Source organism: Neoarius graeffei, chromosome 13 (assembly GCF_027579695.1).
Source record: "Neoarius graeffei isolate fNeoGra1 chromosome 13, fNeoGra1.pri, whole genome shotgun sequence".
Taxonomy (NCBI): Eukaryota; Metazoa; Chordata; class Actinopteri; order Siluriformes; family Ariidae; genus Neoarius; species Neoarius graeffei.
In genome coordinates this window covers 52,477,409-52,499,062 of record NC_083581.1, presented here as the reverse complement: position 1 = coordinate 52,499,062, position 21,654 = coordinate 52,477,409, and the positions used below count along the sequence as shown (strand labels likewise).

The following is a 21,654-nucleotide window of genomic DNA, read 5'->3' as shown; positions in this document are numbered from 1 at the left end:
CTGAGGCGCACAGTTTCAGCGTTCACTCCTCACTACATACTTGTAGATCACATTTGAATGTGGCCCTAAATTGCTTGTGTCTTTGAGCTAATTTTGTGAGGAAACCCCTTAAGGCCAATTTATGCTGACAACCCAGTCTTCGCAGATGGCGTCTGTGTAGCCCCCCCCCACCTTCGCAGACGCTCTGTGCGCACCTCCCAAAAATTGTGACCAGCGCAGAAGCCTCGCAGACAGCGTCGCAGACAAGAGGGCTCTGATTGGTCCACTCTACATCCGCTGTACACGCACTTCCGCTTCCCTACTTTCCCGGTTTGGTTTGTTTTCACGACCGCCATTTTTAAAAACACGAGCGAAGATGGAGCAGCACGAAGAGCGGTTGATCGAGGAAGTGAGGAAGTACGTACATCTACACGACTCCAGTTCTAGTCATTATAAGTAACGAAGGATAAACACTCCACTAACCACACCCACCAACTACTCCTAGCGATTTCGCCACTTCGCGCCCCCTTGCGTTGTGGCGGTGAATAACATCGCGCACGCCTATTACTCCCCGCTCAACGATAAATTACAACTGTCTGCGAAAAGCTATCTGCGAAAGCCTTGTCGCAAGAGCATGCAGAGGCCTTTAATCTGGTTTTAAAACTGCTCAGTGTTGTTCAGCGATCCCTATTAACTAATTTAATAGCATTACAGTTTAGCCTTAAAATCCTTAGAATGTGTGTAACATAAGATATATTGTACTGCTGTCTATTAAAATAATGATATTTTAAACAAACCGTCAGACTTTTACGATGGCTTATTTGAGGTTGAGCATATTTGTATTGTGTATAGTGTTACTTGTGACCTGGTACCAGTTCTACTTTCTCTGCTTTCTTTCTGAATGTAAGTCTGGATAAAAGTCCTATATCTGACTATATGCATACAAAATCTACATGTAATTATAGACACGATTGCATTTCTTACAAAACAAATCTCCTGAATAATGCATAAGTGCTCAAACTCAATGCATTTGAAATAAGCACTGTCCTTTTCTTTCTCTTCTTTTTTTCTTCCTCTGTGTGTGCGTATGTGTTTCTTCTTGTCCATCCTTGCATTTCCATGACATCTATGTGTGTGTGTTTGTGAAGGAGAGGTCCGCAGCCTGCGGGGGGATGACATGCATGTGTCCAGGCTTTTAACAACGTTGAGGATTGTAAGACTAGCTGGCTGCCATCCGCCAAGCCATGATGGAAATTCTGGTAACTCGCCGCTCTCACTCGCATGCTGCTGCTTGGGGTTGTGTGAAGTCTTTTCTTCAGTGGTTATTTCCTCTTTTTGTCCTGTGGTGGTAGTTTTTGGGAATGTCGGTGTGACTCGGGAAGAGTGCTGCTGAGTGTTATGCTGATGCTGCACATACGCATGCATGCAAGACTTCTCTAATGCAGTTAAATCAGTTTTGAAAGATTAGATTAGTTTGCATTGGATACAGTGTTTCTATTATGATGTATGCAAGAATGTAAGGAGCAAGACTGTTCCTAGATGTTCAAGTAGTAATGTACACTCTATGGTCAAAGGTTCGTGGACACCTGACCCTCGTGGGCTTTTTGATCATCCCATTCCAGATTTTGCTCCACTTTACTGGGAAGGCTACATTTTGAAGCCTGGCTGAGGGGATTTGTACTCCTTCAACCACAAGGGCATTAATGAGGTCTGGCACTGATGTTGAGTGAGGGCGCAGTGCATTCCAGCGCATCCCAAACGTGTTCAGTGGGGTTGAGGTCAGGGCTCTGTGCAGGCCACTTGATTTCTTCCACACCAGCCTTGTTAAACCATGTCTTCATGGACCTCGCTTTGTGCACAGGGGCATTGTTATGCTGTACCCTTTACTTCCAGTGACTTCACAGTAAAGTGTAATGCTACAGTATACAGAAACATCCTTTATTCTATACACATTCCCTGGATATGGGCAGTTGTGTCCTCTGATTGGCTATTCTACTACCAGGATATCAGCTCATATACTGTGAGTAGAGAAAAACAAAATGGCGGAGCGTGAGGACGAAATAAAAACTCTACTCGAAAACAAAACCCCAAAAAAGCAACAAAGTATGGAATGAAAGTATTTGATGCTAAAACGTATCTTTTTTTTATTTTTCAAGAATTCTTATTATCGTGTTTTTCACAAATTGCTACTGTCATTTCGCCAGTTTGTTTACATTCTGAGCGGAAATGATTTTGTCGGACGTTTTGTGTAAAATTTTTTATTTATTGAATTTGCAAAAAAATAAAAATGCTCTGCTTCTCAAAATCCAGTGACTGTAGATAGAATAAAACAGTTATTCCACTCAATCTCGCCGTACATGGTTTATAGCCATCTCGGTGCTATGCGCCTCGTCAGCTATCAGCTCATGTACGACTCGATTTCGTGGGATAACTGTTAAATATAATTGTATGGGAAAGGCCCACATATGGTCGTCATGGTCAGGTGTGCACATACTTTTGGCCCTGTAGTCCACATTGCATGCACACTACTCATTTCTTCTTACTATAAGATGCTCCTGTCAGATTTTAAGTAACTGTTTAATTAATGGTTAGTTATTTGGTACTTTGTGTAACTGTATATTTGCACCACATCCCTATGAAGACTTCTGATACACGGTTCGAAATTCGCAGTGGTCCGGTCGCCCGAGGCGACTTAATTTGTCATTTGGCGGGTAATTCCTGTCACTAGCCAGCCCGGCTGGCTAGTTGAAAATAAAAAATATATATGAAGCAAAGATTCAGACACACCGTCAACTAAAGCCGCCACATATTAAGCGCGTGCCGTGTCTGTGTTAATCGATGTGTTTATCGGCAGGACGGAAACTACCGAAGAATTCCAAATCATATCGTGTACGAGTCAGGCTGTCGGTTTTTTCACTACTGCGCATGGATATAACGCATCTCGTTGAATATCGCGGTAATCACGTGTAGTATTGGACCAGGTGGGTGGAGCACAGAAGCACGGCAGGCCAGAACTGAGTTCTCAATGAATTATTTATTGCTAGCTTTTCAGCCTTTTATCACTTCCCAGCCGTGAGCGCGCACACACACACACACACACACACACACACACACAAGTGTTCTGGTTGTGGAGAACTCTCTTTCTCTGCTCTCCTCTCCTTTTAAAGGGCGCAGTTACTGGGGAAGACACACAAACACAGGTTAATCCCCATCAGGCGCAATGATTCCACCACTTACCTTCCCTGACTCCGCCCTCCATTCACAGACCGACGCTTGGCCACGCCCCCGCTGCCACATCACGTTATCAAATTCATTAGATGTGGCCACATTATCGCCCATTTAAACACGTGTGTTTTTTTTTGTTGTTTACATCTACATCTGCCAAAGCTACATTGCGATGTGGAATTTTCTGAAAGGTGTACAGAAACCGCCAGAGACGGGGACAAAGCGACCTCGGTCTGAAGAGGAGAAAAAGGCCACCGATAAAGCATACGAGAAGGAGAAACGACAAAGGACTTATAAGCAAACGTGGGAGCAGCGTAGGCCTTGGCTGCGATACGATTTTTATGGAATAATTAATTTTTTTCAAGTTGATTCCTAGTCAATATGAAGCTCCTAATGCTTTCTCTCTCATAAATGGTTAAATACAGAAAGCATGTTGGACATATTTTGGGTGCTATAGTCATGATAGTAAGTATATTTGCTTTCAATACTCATACACCAAGTTGCCAAGTTTTCCAATGTATTATAATTTGTTGATATTATATTATGGTGCTCTGTGTTGTTCTCATTTATGTATTTAACAACAGTATCAAAATACTCGGGTCTTGAAATAAATGCACATTAGTCATGAACAATGGTAACTACTCTCTTTTGTGTTATTTTTGACAAAAGTAAAATTCATACATGAACAAATTTTGGCTAGTTGATTTTCTGTTTGGCTAGTTACTTTGGAAGGTAACTCGTCCGGCTGGCTGGTGAAGAAATATATGAATTTCTAGGCATGTGATACGGGTACATCTGTAGTGTTGTCAAAGTCATGTACGTGAGTGTAGCATACTCCATAAACACATATTAAAGACACAGTTGACACAGTGGGCCATTTCCGCAGCTGGAATTCCAACTCACAGAGTCCTGTAGATACGGCCATGAGTGAGCGAGAGAAGTATAAGTGTGTAGGATGAGAGTGTGGGATAAGACTCTGAGTTAGTCACATGATTTATGTCTAGTCAGGCATGGCGTCTGGATAAAGTTATAGTAGTAAAGCAAGATTTAGAGCTACAAACAGACAGACATTCTCCCTGTGCGTGTGTGTGAGTGTGTGTGTGTGTCGAAGTAAGTGAAGCCAGCAGGCATCTCGTCATCATTTTGCCCAGGCTGCAGATCTTTCATTTATCCTGCGTATCTCTGTAGGCTGTCACATGTAGTTTTGTGCGTGTATGCAAATGCAGATGGAAATGAAAGTGTCTTCGTAAGGTGTAAGGTGGTCACTGCAAGCTCTCAGAACACTTTCAGTGAGGTGAGTCTTGCCATAATTCCCTTGGTCTGCACTGGATGGATAAACACCATTGTTCCAAAAGATATTCCTTCAGCTGGTGTTTTGATTATTGCGCTACGTTGTGTAAGGTTAAATTGAAATTTGCTGACTGTGCAAGCCATAGCATATGATGTACATCATTTTTATCCTCGTCAAGCCATTCAGTGAGCCATTTTTCCCTGTGGATGGGAGTGGGGTCATCCTGGAAAAGACCACACCCATCAGAATCGAAATGTGTGTTGTGTCCCAAATCACTCTCGCTCACTACTCCCTACTCACTATATAGGGAATTCTATATCGAGGACTATATAGTGAGCTCATTGGTAAAATGAAAAAAAAACCTTTCGGACACTAGTCTGCTGTGCCGTTATTTACGTCATTACCATCACACAATTAAAACGTGCCAGATCAGTCGGGTGGTGGGGTTTCAAAATAATAAATACATGCATGTATTTATTAATGTGATAAACACATATATTACGCCGAGCGTATTTCCCACATTAATCAGTACAAAGCACTTTGTGTCTGCTGCATCTTTCAGTTCTTTTAAATCGAGGCTGAATATGTTCTTCTTTGCCGCTGCCTTTTTTAAAATCCAATTTGAGGCTTTTGATTAATTCTTCGCTCTGCACTTTAACTTTTATCCTTGTGTTTTATGTCTTATTCCATTTTATTTAGCTTATTTTCTATTCTTTGACTATTTTTAATTGTACTTGAATGTCCGTTTATAATGTGTTTCTTCCTCCGTCCATTCACCCAACACACTACAATATCATCGCCATTTTCGCACCACAACTTATAAGTTTGTCTCGTGCCCGTTGTCTCGTTGCTGCATCAGGTGCTCCTCTCTGTTATGTGCCATTTTTCTTTCAGCGCGACCACAATGCATGATGGTATATATTGCTTGGTTAGTGACCATCGGTTGTACACTACTTTTCATGATGCATTGTGGGATACTATGAGTGCACTATATCGGGTGTAATAATTCTCACTATACATTCGGACAGCACTACAAAATGGCGAGCTCAGTATATATTGAGCAGTGAGTGATTTTGGATACAGCAGTAGAGATGCCAACAGCAACAGTTTAACCATTGGGTTTCCCTGTTACGGCAGTAAGGGAGACACCTGAATACTATGCCTTTCACGGGTATTTATGTTTTCAGGTTGTCAAGTCAAATTTGTTTGTATAGCGCTTTAACAATAGACATTGTCCCAAAGCAGCTTTACAGAATCTGAATGACCCAAGACCTGAGCCAATTTTATCCCTAATCTATCCCCAATGAGCAAGCCCGTGGCAACGGTGGCAAGGAAAAACTCCCCCAGTTTTAACATGAAGTCAGTTTCGTTGATGTTATAAACTCTCCAACCAGACATAGGGCATCAGGATGGATCAGGCAGGTCCGAGGAGCAGAAGAGGTCAGCATCTCGATCCCAGGATTGGCATGTAACTCAGAGGGACAGATTTGGGGGCGGGGGGGGGGACAACACAGGTTGTTAGGAATGCCCAATGTCATCTGAATAAGTAGAAACAGTATACATTTTGTGCTGAGTACAAGCAGGGACTCCGGCAAAACTAACTATGACAGCATAACTAAAAGGGGAGAGCCAGAAGGTAACACAGGCATGAGGGAGCCCCGGGACATAAAGCAGCAGCCACTACACCGTCAACAAACTCGAGTGAGCAAGCGAGTGGGGACTGACAGCATCCATACATCCCAGTTTACCAAAACACTCTGTCTGAGGACCCTCCAGATCTACACCTTTACCTCATAAGCACCATTAACAAAAGGCTTGACTAAACAGATATGTTTTCAGCCTCGACTTAAATGCTGAGACTGTGTCTGATTCCCGAACACTACTTGGAAGGCTGTTCCATAACCGTGGGGCTTTGTAAGAAAAGGCTCTGCCCCCCGATGTAGCCTTCACTATACGAGGTACCAGCAGATAGCTGTCCGAGATGGATGGACAGCAGATAGCTGTCCGAGATGGATGGACAGCAGATAGCTGCCCATCCATCTGGCCGAGATATCTCAAGAACGAGTGGTTGAACATTTGTCTGATTTCAATTGAAGTATTATTGTAAGGCCATCCTTAAAAAAAAATCCGTTTCCTGTCCACCGGGTGAGCAAAAAAATTTTCAGTACGGAGGGAGGGATTTTTATATATATGGATGGATGGATAAGAAATCGCAATGCTGTGTTTGCTTTTTCTTTCAGTACTTTTTTATTACAAAAGCAGGCACATTTAATAAAATTTTCCAGTAACGGTTTGTGATGGTCCGACACACGGACTTTTTGTAGTTCTAAATCGAGCGTTAGGCCTAGTTCGGACGAAATTACACTATTAAAATGATCACTGAATGATTTGTTTTTCTGAATCTTTACTATTTTGTTGTTCGCTAGAATACCATTTTGCGATTTCACACTTAAGCAAATGTTTGAAAACTCCGGATCGCCTTCCTTCATGGTGGCTGCCATTTTTTTGTGCCGCACGGCGCATGCGCAGAGCTGATTCGATTCTATATTCTGCACAGAATGCGTAAATGTCAAGTTCGATTTTCGATTTACGAACCCGAAAAAAATGTCGAAAAACCGGCGTTAAAAAAAAAAATTCAGCTGCACAAACGGCACTCACCTGGCCGGTGGACCGGAAACAGAACATTTTTTAATAATGGCCTAAGCAGCAGACAAACTGACTTGATTTTGGAATCAATCCAAACAAGGTCACAGCAAGATCAAATATCTGATAGTTTTTCTTCAATAGGATCCTTTATGTTTGAAGTACATGTTCAGGGTAGTTCTGGCATACAAATTAGTAACAAAAATGACTCGGCTTGTGAGGTGGCCGAGGCATCTTTGTTGATGGCGTTGACATTGAGTTTGACTTGTTCAGATAAATCAGCTGTCAGACCAAGCGTGAATAATACTCACCCAGGAGAAAAGAGAGATTTTTGATGGGGGGAGGAATTGAACGCTGCATTTGCTTCTGGTAGTGATTACGTCTGTTTCCTGATGACTTTATCTAGGTGAACTTTGACTTGTGAATTCACAAGCTTTGGGCTTTAGGTCTTTTTTGGTCTTAGAAAGTTAGTTGGTACAGTGGTGCTTGAAAGTTTGTGAACCCTTTAGAATTTTCTATATTTCTGCATAAATATGACCTAAAACATCATCAGATTTTCACACAAGTCCTAAAAGTAGATAAAGAGAACCCAGTTAAACAAATGAGACAGAAATATTATACTTAGTCATTTATTTATTGAGGAAAATGATCCAATATTACATATCTGTGAGTGGCAAAAGTATGTGAAACTCTAGGATTAGCAGTTAATTTGAAGGTGAAATTAGAGTCAGGTGTTTTCAAATCAATGGGATGACAATCAGGTGTGAGTGGGCACCCTGTTTTATTTAAAGAATAGGGATCTATCAAAGTCTGATCTTCACAACACATGTTTGTGGAAGTGGATCATGGCACGAACAAAGGAGATTTCTGAGGACTTCAGAAAAAGCCTTGTTGATGCTCATCAGGCTGGAAAAGGTTACAAAACCATCTCTAAAGAGTTTGGACTCCACCAATCCACAGTCAAACAGATTGTGTACAAATGGAGGAAATTCAAGACCATTGTTACCTTCCCCAGGAGTGGTCGACCAACAAAGATCACTCCAAGAGCAAGGCGTGTAATAGTCGTCGAGGTCACAAAGGACCACAGGGTAACTTCTAAGCAACTGAAGGCCTCTCTCACATTGGCTAATGTTCATGTTCATGAGTCCACCATCAGGAGAACACTGAACAACAATGGTGTGCATGGCAGGGCTGCAAGGAGAAAGCCACTGCTCTCCAAAAAGAACATTGCTGCTCATCTGCAGTTTGCTAAAGATCACGTGGACAAGCCAGAAGTCTATTGGAAAAATGTTTTGTGGATGGATGAGACCAAAATATAACTTTTTAGATTAAATGAGAAGCGCTATGTTTGGAGAAAGGAAAACACTGCATTCCAGCATAAGAACCTTATCCCATCTGTGAAACATGGTGGTGGTAGTATCATGGTTTGGGCCTGTTTTGCTGCATCTAGGCCAGGACGGCTTGCCATCATTGATGGAACAATGAATTCTGAATTATACCAGCGAATTCTAAAGGAAAATGTCAGGACATCTGTCCATGAACTGAATCTCAAGAGAAGGTGGGTCATGCAGCAAGACAACGACCCTAAGCACACAAGTCGTTCTCCCAAAGAATGGTTAAAGAAGAATAAAGTTAATGTTTTGGAATGGCCAAGTCAAAGTCCTGACCTTAATCCAATGGAAATGTTGTGGAAGGACCTGAAGCGAGCAGTTCATGTGAGGAAACCCACCAGCATCCCAGAGTTGAAGCTGTTCTGTACGGACGAACGGGCTAAAATTCCTCCAAGCTGGTGTGCAGGACTGATCAACAGTTACCGGAAACGTTTAGTTGCAGTTATTGCTGCACAAGGGGGTCACACCAGATACTGAAAGCAAAGGTTCACATACTTTTGCCACTCACAGATATGTAATATTGGATCATTTTCCTCAATAAATAAATGACCAAGTATAATATTTTTGTCTCATTTGTTTAACTGGGTTCTCTTTATCTACTTTTAGGACTTGTGTGAAAATCTGATGATGCTTTAGGTCATATTTATGCAGAAATATAGAAAATTCTAAAGGGTTCACAAACTTTCAAGCACCACTGTAGGTCTCTGGTCAGTAAAAAAAAAAAAAAGGTGATGGTGCTTATTATTAAGTAGCACTCACCCCAGACATTTGCCCTGCTGTTGTCTTGCAGTTGCTTGGGGCACATGTGGAGGGGGGGAGGCATAAGCCGACTCATGCAGTGTTATACAGTAGAGGAAGAAGAAGAAGCCTTTATTTGTCACATGCACACTCAAGCACAGTGAAATTCCTCTCTGCATTTAACCCATCTGAAGCAGTGAACACACACACAAGTGAGCAATGAACACACACACACACACACACACACACACACACACACACACACACACACACATACTCAGAGCAGTGGGCAGCTATGCTACAGCGCCCGGGGAGCAGTTCTGGGTTAGGTGCCTTGCTCAAGGGCACTTCAGCACAAGGCCGTCCCATGTCAACCTAACCACATGTCTTTGAATTGTGAGGGAAACTGAAGCACCCGGAGGAAACCCACACAGACACGAAGAGAACGTGCAAACTCCACATAGAAAGGCCTCAAACCCAGAACCTTCTTGCTGTGAGGCGACAGTGCTAACCACGACACCACCATGCCACCCACAGTAGGGGCTTTGTAGTAAATTTTTGTTTTTTTGTTTTCTCTTTGCCTGCTAAGGTTTTGTTTTTAACATCATTGTACCTCTGGAAAAAAATCCTTATGGGGGGGGGAACAAACAAACACCTGATTACTCAGAAGGGCTTAGTATTGATTTGCACTGGTGTCCCATGTAGGGTGTATTCCTTCTAGTTCCTGGGATAGGCTACGGATCCACGGCAACCCTGACCAGGTTACTGAAGATCAGTTGTTGAATGATTGGCAGTGATCCTTCTCTCTAAGGGAACACATGGGTGATTTGGACCAGTGCTTTCCACCACACATATAATATTGTGTACTACACTAAACTATTACTACACTGACCATATATCAGGGATGGAAACGGGTGGTCGCCCACTCGCCAATGCGAGTTGGAAAGGGTACGGGCGACTAGTGACAACATGTACTCGACCGAGTGGGCGACTGGCTCGCCACGCTATACTGTATATATCAAACTACTCACTGCCTCGATGGTTTCTATCAACGATTCTCGCCCATTTTAAGCAGAACTTGGTCTATTTTACCGTTTTTTACAATAATTTCAATAGATTTTGTGAGACATTTGTCAAGTTGGCATAGACGCGGGCACCGCCATATTGTTTACGTGCGCAGTATACACCACTACATGCAGCATGGCTTCGCGAAGTTTCGTTTCTTCCCGTTCATTTTCGTTGCTGCCCGTGAAGACAAATGTAACCTGAATCTCTATTGGTCAGATAGATTAGACCCCCGCGAAGTTTAAAAGTCCTTGGCTTGACATTTCTGACAGCTATCAAAACAAACGGATGTCGCTCAACAAGTATGATGAGCCAGAGCAGCCTGCAGGTAGGGTTGCCACCCGTCCCGTAAAATACGGAATCATCCTTTATTTGGCAATTAAATCTTGTGTCCCGTATTGAACCGATACGGGACGCGATTTGTTCCGTATTTTCATAAATGTCCAATACACATGTCTGTCTCACACATATCAACACTAAATCTAACAATAATGAACAAAATAAAACAGGAAATACTACGTTGCGGGATCTACCCAGTACACAAACCCCTCCACTCTGTGTCACGCTCTGTGCGTCTGTGCCCGGCTGCCTGCGTCACTGCGTGTGGCGCTGTCACGGTTGCCTAGAGACAGATAACACACACTGGCGCTGCTCAAAAAACCCGGGCCTTTTAAAAATGTCTGCTGACATACATGTTTGTTGTGTTTTTGTTGTTGTTTGTTCTCTTTTTTCCTCTCTAAGTAAAAATGTCCCCAAGGTTCACAAAGAGAGTCCCTATACCAAGAACAGTTATGCACTTACATTTACAGTGATATTAAGTTCTCAGTATATTTAGATTATATTTTAAAAGTTCATTGTTGGGGCGGCACGGTGGTGTAGTGGTTAGCGCTGTCACCTCACAGCAAGAAGGTCCGGGTTCGAGCCCCGTGGCCGGCGAGGGCCTTTCTGTGTGGAGTTTGCATGTTCTCCCCGTGTCCGCGTGGGTTTCCTCCGGGTGCTCCGGTTTCCCCCACAGTTCAAAGACATGCAGGTTAGGTTAACTGGTGACTCTAAATTGACCGTAGGTGTGAATGTGAGTGTGAATGGTTGTCTGTGTCTATGTGTCAGCCCTGTGATGACCTGGCGACTTGTCCAGGGTGTACCCTGCCTTTCGCCCGTAGTCAGCTGGGATAGGCTCCAGCTTGCCTGTGACCCTGTAGAACAGGATAAAGCGGCTAGAGATAATGAGATGAGATGAGAAGTTCATTGTTGCCCACTTGTACATTATACATTTTTACAGCATTGGCAATAAAGCATTTCAAGCTTTAAGTATGAGTAATTGCTTTCTTGATCACCCCTTTACTAAAAACACGTACAAAATAAAACATGCCACTGCTGCGGGCACTCCACCCCATGGGAGTCGTGCCCGTGGTGGTCATGGCCCCAAGGAGTCGTAGTGGACGTCCCTTATTTTCATTTCTGAATGGTGGCAACCCTACCTGCAGGTGATGAGAGGGAGTATGTGGCAGGAGATGTCGAGCCCCATGAGAGACAGAATGAGGAGGTGGAAGATGAAGATGACGAGGAGGCGCAGCATGATGTGGTGTATGACCCGATAGATGATGACGATGAGCTGGGTGATGGTTTCGAAGATTGTGATGATAATGAGATGACTGAGGAAGAAGTTTATAGATAGTTGAAATTGATCACTCATGTATAATATGGTTGTATTATATGAATAAATATATAAAATCGGCTTGAAATTTGTAATTATAAATATGGACCAGTGCTACTCCATTCGGACCAGTACCTCTGAGAGGCAAATGGACCAGTGCTCCCAAATTCCCGTTTCGATCCCTGTATATGCAACCTGTGCAAAATGCTTGAGGGATGCGAGCTCTAAACACATGTGTAATCTTTTATAGCATTATATTGTTCTCTCGTTCTCGCTCTTTCTGATGTTGCCCCCAGGGGAGACGTGACTAGTCATAGTTTCTCATGACGAATGCCAGGTTGTAGAAGTCAGTCTGGTTATTGTGTCGGTATTCAGCACTGCCCCCCCCCTTAAAGGAGCGCTCTTGAATCGTTGTCTTGATTTAGTTTGATTTATAAAAGATTTTATTTCTTTACAAAAATTGTCACAGTGAGTCTTGAATATCTGTTCTGTTGCTGATAGTAAAACATATTCTCGTGCTTCTGTTTGTGTACATATATTTGAAAAGGGCATTTTCACTGCCTTTCATCTTGTTGGTATTCGGCAGATTCTAACGCCAGGTTTTAGTCCTGAAATTTAAAAAAATAAAACCTTGAAAGCATACTGCCTGTCAGGTTATCTGTCATAAAGTAGGATGTGGTTAAGGTGAGCACTGGATGTGTTCTAGTGTTGTTCAAGCTCTTTTTTTTTTTCTTTTTTTTAGCCCCCCTGCATAAATGCAGAACAGGAAATGACTTTGTTTCCTTGGGTTTGAGGCTGAGAAGCTCGAGGCCAACCTGAGATTCGCCTTTCGTTTGACATTTCCAAATTTAGCGTGTTGCATTTCATTGTGAAGTTCACATTGCATCATTTGGTCACCCTCTTTCTGTCACACTTTCAAAAATTCCAGATTGCCTCAGAACCTTTTCTGACTTAAATGAAATCAAGTTACAGATATGTGAACGTGAATTTGGCTGAGCATTTGTTTCATGAGATACTGCATGTTAAAAGACTCTGGGAGCGATTTAAGGCGTGGAAAACTTGTCTCTGGTGGATTTTTCTCTGGTTGTCCATGTTGCTGAAAAATGGTAAAAAAAAAAAATCTACTTGTTCTTGGTATTGAATGTTGATTGCTGAATTCCGTCTGGTTCGTTATTTTGTGTTGGCCACGTCTTTCAACTTGACAAGCTTGAGTTTGTAATATCGAGAACAAATGAGAAAAGAAATGAATCTTTCTAAAGTTAATCTAGTTTGAGATTTAGGACTGTGAAGAAGCCACGTTCTCATATGGGTTTTACCAGTAACCCCTGGGGATATTTATGCAGTGCATACATGTGTAAAGAATGTCTCATTTCCTTGTCTACATCTGTGAAAACAAAAGACATTATAGGACAAGAAGAACATTAATCTTGAATCAGTACTGTAATATTGACTGTAAGCATTATGTGCTGACTATTGCAAAGTATAATTGTTGAAACTGCCTTTTTAGTAGGGTTATTCATCTGTTTGTTTATTTATTTTGGAGGAAAGACAGGGATGTAGTATGATTATTGTGAGGAAACAGTGTATATACCAGAACAAGGACTGATATCGGTTTCTTACCACTGACACATGATAGTCACAGCACTCCATCCAGACCAAATGAGAGTGATGTTTTTATAATCCTCCCACTTTCAGCTCTCTGTCTCCATGTGGCCCAAGAGCCTGATGCTTTCAGCATTTAGCCTCGCTTGCCAAATCAAATTTCAATTCATTTCACATGCTGATACTATATATCAGGGATCGAAACGGGAATTTGGGAGCACTGGTCCATTTGCCTCTCAGAGGTACTGGTCCGAATGGAGTAGCACTGGTCCATATTTATAATTACTAATTTCAAGCCGATTTTATATATTTATTCATATAATACAACCATATTATACATGAGTGATCAGTTTCAACTGTCTATAAACTTCTTCCTCAGTCATCTCATTATCATCACAATCTTCGAAACCATCACCCAGCTCATCATCATCATCATACACCACATCATGCTGCGCCTCCTCGTCATCATCATCTTTCACCTCCTCATTCTGTCTCTCATGGGGCTCGACATCTCCTGCCACATACTCCCTCTCATCATCTGCAGGTAGGGTTGCCACCATTCAGAAATGAAAATAAGGGACGCCCACCACGGCTCCTTGGGGCCATGACCACCACGGGCACGACTCCCATGGTGTGGGGTGCCCGCAGCAGTGGTATGTTTTATTTTGTAGGTGTTTTTAGTAAAGGGGTGATCAAGAAAGCAATTACTCATACTTAAAGCTTGAAATGCTTTATTGCCAGTGCTGTAAAATGTATAATGTACAAGTGGGCAACAATAAACTTTTAAAATATAATCTAAATATACTGAGAACTTAATATCACTGTAAATGTAAGTGCATAACTGTTCTTGGTGTAGGGACTCTCTTTGTGAACCTTGGGGACATTTTTCCTTAGAGAGGAAAAAAGAGAACAAACAACAACAAAAACACAACAAACATGTATGTCAGCAGACATTTTTAAAAGGCCCGGGTTTTTTGAGCAGCGCCGGTGTGTGTTGTCCGTCTCTAGGCAACCGTGACAGCGCCACACGCAGTTACGCAGGCAGCCGGGCACAGACGCACAGAGCGTGACACAGAGTGGAGGGGTTTGTGTCCTGGGTAGATCCCGCAACGTAGTATTTCCTGTTTTATTTTGTTCATTATTGTTAGATTTAGTGTTGATATGTGTGAGACAGACATGTGTATTGGACATTTATGAAAATACGGAACAAATCGCGTCCCGTATCGGTTCAATACGGGACACAAGATTTAATTGCCAAATAAAGGACGATTCCGTATTTTATGAGATGGGTGGCAACCCTACCTGCAGGCTGCTCTGGCTCATCATACTTGTTGAGCGACATCCGTTTGTTTTGATAGCTGTCAGAAATGTCAAGCCAAGGACTTTTAAACTTCGCGGGGGTCTAATCTATCTGACCAATAGCGGTTCAAGTTACATTTGTCTTCACGGGCAGCAACGAAAATGAACGGGAAGAAACGAAACTTCACGCAGCCATGCTGCATGTAGCGGTGTATACTGCACACGTAAACAATATGGCGGCGCCCGCGTCTATACCAACTTGACAAATGTCTTACAAAACCTATTGAAATTATCGTAAAAAATGGTAAAATAGACCAAGTTCTGCTTAAAATGGGCGAGAATTGTTGATAGAAACCATCGAGGCAGTGAGTAGTTTGATATATATAGCGTGGGGAGCCAGTCGCCCACTCGGTCGAGTACATGTTGTCACTAGTCACCCGTACCATTTCCAACTCGCATTGGCGAGTGGGCGACCGCCCGTTTCGATCCCTGAACAACACACGCTGGACTTGCTGATCGATTTGGCCATCCGGCTCGACCATCTGTTGACTCACCGCCCTTCCATCCAGAAAGACGTTCAGCCTATCGTGGCTACTGAAGACAGCTCTCCCATGGAGGTTTCATGCACCAGGCTGTCACGTTCTGAGCACGAGTGACGGAGGAATGAGGGGTTGTGCTTCTACTGCAGGAGCTCTGAACATCAGCTCAACCACTGTCCCATTAGTCCGTCCCGTGCAGCTTTAGCAGAAGGTTCTACATGCTCGGTGAGTCGGGTGAGAAAATTTACATCCAGGTCTTTCAAAATCCCAGTATTATTGAAGTTGACCGATTCCACACACATCCTGTGTGCTTTCATTGATTCAGGGGCGGAAGGAAACTTTATCAGCCGTTCCATCATGCAGAAACTCAACTTGCCCACGGTCCCATTACAAAGCGCACTCAGCATTAGGTCCATTGACGGAGGACCATAGGAGATGGTCTCGTCACCTCATGGACCACACCACTTCACCTCCAAGTGGGCATTCTGCATTCGGAGCAAATCTCGCTATATGTCACAAATACAGTAAGTCACTACCTTATTCTTGGCTATCCATGGCTACAGCTTCACGATCCCTTGATCTCATGGCAGAGCAAGGAAATTCTTCAGTGGTCTACAACTTGTTTCACTAACTGCATCTCTTGTCTACAAGTTAAGCTGTCCTCCACCACAATTGAGAGTCCTCAGCCTGACTTCTTGGAGGACATCCCGGCGTGCTACATGGATTTGCAGGAGGTCTTTAGCAAGGGAAAGGCATGTGGGCTACCACCACATCGGCCCTATGACTGTGCTATTGATCTCCTGCCAGGCATGTCACCTCCACGGGGGTGCATCTACCCCCTTTCCCAGAAAGAACATGCCACCATGGAGGAGTACGTCCAAGTTTCCTGCTTCCACAGGGTTCTTTTTTGTGGAAAAACGAGGCGGTGGACTCCGACCCTGTATTGATTATAGAGAGTTGAACCAGGTATCAGTAAAATACCCTTATCCCCTTCCTCTAGTTCCTGCGGCTCTAGAACAACTTTGATCAGCTAAGATATTTTCAAAGTTGGATCTAAGAAGTGCGTACAACTTGATCAGGATCAAAAGAGGTGAGGAATGGAAGACTGCCTTTTGCACAACCGCCAGCCATTTTGAGTACCGGGTGATGCCATATGGCCTTTCTTCAGCGCCCAGCGTGTTCCAATGCCTGATCAACGACGTGCTACGGGACATGCTAGGCAGATTTGCTATCGCATACATTGATGACATCCTGATCTACTTCACAAATGAAGAGAATCACAAGAAGCATGTCAGAGTCGTCCTGAAGCATCTACTCAAAAATCACCTCTACATCAAGGCTGAGAAATGCGAGTTTAATCACGTTCAAATCTCTTTCCTAGGATACATTATAAGCACCGAAGGAGTTAGCATGGACTCCTCCAAGGTCTCTGCAGTTACTTCCTGGCCCACACCCACTTGTGTAAAGGAACTTCAATGTTTTTTGGGGTTCGCTAACTTCTATCGCTGATTAGTCAGGGGTTTCAGCACTATTGCTAACCCCTTAACAACGCTACTAAAGAAAGGCCCAAAACACCTCCAGTGGAACCCCGAGGCCGAGGAAGCTTTTCAGCGTCTCAAGCAAGCCTTCACATCTGCTCCGATCCTCCATCATCCAGACCCCACCAAACCGTTTACGGTAGAAGTGGATGCATCAGACACAGGTGTAGGGGCAGTCCTATCCCAGCGGTTTGGTGAGAAACAGAAACTACATCCAATAGCCTTCTTCTCGAAAAAACTTTCTTCAGCAGAGAGGAACTATGACGTCAGCTACAGGGAACTACTGGCCATTAAGCCAGCTCTCGAAGGATGGTGGCATTGGCTGGAGGGGTCCACTCACCCTTTTGTTATTCTCACAAACCATAAGAACCTGGAATACCTCAAGAAAGCCAAGAGACGAAACCATCATCAGGCCAGTTGGGCATTATTCTTCACAAGGTTCAATTTCACCATTTCATTCCACCCCGGTTCCAAGAACACCAAAGCTGATGCCCTATCTCACAGTTTCGGGTCTACGCACCAAGATCCTGTAACCCATCCCATTCTCCCAACTCAGTGCTTCGTGCAATCCATCACCTGGGACTTGGACAGAGAAATAAGAAAGGCTCACCCACAAAATCTTCCCCATAACCTCCCTCCTGATCTACACTACGTGCCCAAGCAGTTTCGAGGGCGACTCATCACATGGGCCCATGCGTCACCCGCCACAGGGCATCCTGGCAGCCACCGCACTCATCTTATGTTAAAGAAAAGTATTGGTAGGAAAGCATGCTGACAGAAATTAACCAGTTCATAGCCTCTTGTTCCACTTGTGCTCAGGCCAAAGTTCCTCGAGCCCCTCCCACTGGCAAATTGTGCCCCCTCCCTGTTCCTCAGAGACCCTGGTCCTATATAGCCATTGACTTCATCATGGACCTCCCGTCCTCTGAGGAGAACACCACCATTATGGTGACCATGGACTGCTTCTCGAAGGCTCTCAAACTCTTCTCCCTACCAGGCATCCCAACAGCATGTCAGACAACAGAACTCATTTTTCAGTATGTGTTCAGGTACTATGGTATCCCACAAGATATAGTCAGCGACAGAGGATTGCAATTAATTTCTCGTTTCTGGACCTGCTTTATGGAGAGGTTAGGGGTGGCTGTAAGTCTCACATCAGGTTACCACCCTCAGTCCAATGGCCAAGTTGAGAGAGCCAACCAGGAGATCGGTTGCTTCCTGAGAATCTTCTGCATGTGCAACCAGGGGGACTGGGCACATTTTCTCCCATGGGCCGAGTAGGCTCCCTCAGACACTCCGCTACACAGCTAACTCCCTCAGACACTCCACTACACAGCTAACACCATTTCAGTGCATACTTGGCTACCAACCACCCTTGTTCCCTTGGGACGATGCACCAAGCCAGGTACAGGCGGTAGACAAATGGTTTACATGCAGTCAGGCAATATGAGAAGAGGTTCACCAAGGCCTCGAAACAATCAACATGAAGTATAAGGAATATGCAGACAGACATAGAGGAGAAAACCCAGACTTTTCCCGAGGCGACAGAGTATGGGTGGCTACAAAGAACCTGAGAGAGCCCAACACCTGCAAAAAACTTCAGCCATGATACATCGAGCCATTCAAGATTTTGCAACGCATTAATGAAGTCTCCTACCGCTTAGAACTCCCCCCTCACAGAAGACTATCACCCACGTTTCACGTCTCCAACCTCAAACCAGCGGTCCTGGGCCCTCTGGCCGAGAACACTCCAGTCCAGGAACATCCTGAACACCTGCTAGAGGGAGAACCCATCTACCAGGTAAATAAGATTCTCGACTCAAGACACAGAAGAGGACATGTCGAGTACCTGGTAGATTGGGAAGGCTATGGACCTGAGGAACAAAGCTGGGTCTCTGCCAAGAACGTCCTAGACCCTCTTCTCAAACAAGAATTTCATGCTCAACATCCACACAAACCAGCACCACGAAGTAGAGGGCGCCCTAGGAAAAATTCAGCTCCCAAAGGGAGCTCCTCGGGGCGGGCTCTGTTAGTAAACCTGCTGTCGACACTTGAACTACAAGCATGGACATTCAAGACTACAATCCCCAAGACTCACAGTGCCCTCTGTCTCCTGAATATTAAGTACAGTTGACACCCATTTCCTCAGTTCGCCCCTCTCCTATATAAACCACTCTCACACTCCACTCCAACGCGAAGTATCGTTCTGTATCTACCCAGTTCATACCAAGCCTTGCATTTCTCTATCTGCCTTTCTAGTTTCTGACCTTTGCTAGCCTTCCTTCGTTTACGCTCTTTGTCTCGTCTCCTGTATGTTGTTTGCTGATCGACCGACCCTTGCTTGTTTCCTGACCTCGATTCTTGTCTATCATTTTGGCTTCATCGACAGTCTGCTTCCCCGCTCTCCTCTGTGTTTACATCCATAAGTGCCTGCACTCTGACATGAAGTGTGTGTGTGTGGGGGGCTGTCCTTTTTTTTGGGGGGGTGCCCCCCAATATAATGGTAGGGGAAACACTGTAACTATTTACTGTTTGTTGATCACAAGTGGGGCGGCACAGTGGTGTAGTGGTTAGCGCTGTCGCCTCACAGCAAGAAGGTCCTGGGTTCGAGCCCCGGGGCCGGCGAGGGCCTTTCTGTGCGGAGTTTGCATGTTCTCCCCGTGTCCGCGTGGGTTTCCTCCGGGTGCTCCGGTTTCTCCCACAGTCCAAAGACATGCAGGTTAGGTTAACTGGTGACTCTAAATTGACCGTAGGTGTAAATGTGAGTGTGAATGGTTGTCTGTGTCTATGTGTCAGCCCTGTGATGACCTGGCGACTTGTCCAGGGTGTACCCCGCCTTTTGCCCGTAGTCAGCTGGGATAGGCTCCAGCTTGCCTGCGACCCTGTAGAAGGATAAAGCGGCTAGAGATAATGAGATGAGAATGAGATGATCACAAATGCATTAAGTGATAAGGCACAGCTGTTAATTGAAAAGCATTCCAGGTGACTACCTCATGAAGCTGGTTAAGATAATACCAATCGTGTGCAAAGTGTCATCAAGGTAAACGCTGGCTACTTAGAAGAATCTAAAATATGAAGCATTTTCGGGGGGGGGGGTTTAAACACTTTTTTTTGTTTACTACATACTGTAATTCCATATACACTACCATTCAAAAGTTTGGGGTCACTTTGAAATGTCCTTATTTTTGAAAGAAAAGCACTGTTCTTTTCAATGAAGATCACTTTAAACTAATCAGAAATGCACTCTATACATTGCTAATGTGGTAAATGACTATTCTAGCTGCAAATGTCTGGTTTTTGGTGCAATATCTCCATAGGTGTATAGAGGCCCATTTCCAGCAACTATCACTCCAGTGTTCTAATGGTACAATGTGTTTGCTCATTGCCTCAGAAGGCTAATGGATGATTAGAAAACCCTTGTACAATCATGTTAGCACAGCTGAAAACAGTTGAGCTCTTTAGAGAAGCTATAAAACTGACCTTCCTTTGAGCAGATTGAGTTTCTGGAGCATCACATTTGTGGGGTCGATTAAACGCTCAAAATGGCCAGAAAAATATCTTGACTATATTTTCTATTCATTTTACAACTTATGGTGGTAAATAAAAGTGTGACTTTTCATGGAAAACACAAAATTGTCTGGGTGACCCCAAACTTTTGAACGGTAGTGTATGTTCCATGTGTTATTTCATACTTTTGATGTCTTAGTATTGTTCTATAATGTAGAAAATCATCAAAATAAAATTAAAAAAACCTATGAATGAGTAGGCGTGTCCAAACTAAGTTCCTCAAAGGAGTAATAAGTTGAATGTGTGGGTGTGAGTGTCTTATGAGGATTTGGATGAACATTTATTTGATGTTCTATGACTGTAGTGTTGTTTCTCTCGTATCCTTATTGCACTCTTTTATATCTTGATCATGCTCTTCGTTGCTGTCAGCTTCAGTTTGACTTCATTAAAAGCGATATAGTATAATGTACAGGTGATGGACGAATCTTAAATGTATTGGCAAGCCCAGCAGGGAAGTAAAGGTTTCAGTGTACTGCCCAGTCCCATGTTTTGAGTGAAACCTAGTTGGCAAGGTGAAAAAATGCTCGCTAAAGCAATGTACTAATGTACAGTGAGCTAGTGTACTAATGAAGTGCATTAACGCAGGCTAAGGGATCCTCTTCTGTCGTCTTTTAACAAATTTTCGATTGTTGCACATCATGTTTGCAAGATGTTGGTTAGTGTTTTGGCTGTGAGCTGATGATTATTGCGCTCACATCCACACACGTTTAAAGGTGTCAGAGTCTGGCTTTTTATTTTCTCTTGAGGTGACTGTGTGTAGTAAGCAGGACAGTTATATGATGGCTTTGTAGTGTTTCGTTAGTGTTTCCACACATCTGTGTGTTTCTGATTCAGAAAAGATTGCCTGTTAATTCAGCCACTGAGTAAAAATTGTTCTACTGTGAACCACACCATGCAAGACATATAACTCTGCAGCCTGAAGCTAGCTCCAAACAAGCGGCACAGCTCCAATTATGTGGGGCTTGCATTTTAACATGTGATAGCACATCTTGGCAGAGGCTGATTGTACTTTCTCTGTCCCCAACACTAACCCAATCCATACGCAGCCCATTTGGAGCTGGGGCGAGGCTGCAGCAGCGGTCTCAAAAGTAGCCGGTCACCGGCGGCAAATCGCCGGCTATGG

General features: G+C 43.8%; 1 protein-coding gene across 9 annotated transcripts in view; it reads left to right on the top strand.

Moving 5' to 3' along the window:
• The window catches only part of rgs19 (regulator of G protein signaling 19), a 151,840-nt gene that overhangs the window by 22,677 nt on the left and 107,509 nt on the right, over positions 1-21,654 (top strand). Inside the window, exons 1-2 of one of the 9 annotated variants that reach the window (XM_060938017.1) lie at positions 12,958-13,092; positions 13,968-14,132. The exons of 7 other annotated variants lie outside the window; for them this stretch is intronic. In XM_060938017.1, coding sequence (XP_060794000.1) covers positions 13,090-13,092; positions 13,968-14,132 — 168 coding nt within the window. In that variant the 5' untranslated portion in view covers positions 12,958-13,089. Of the gene's footprint in view, positions 1-1,127; positions 1,239-12,957; positions 13,093-13,967; positions 14,133-21,654 lie in introns of those variants that run through there. One more of the 9 variants, XM_060938020.1, reaches the window with a different exon arrangement.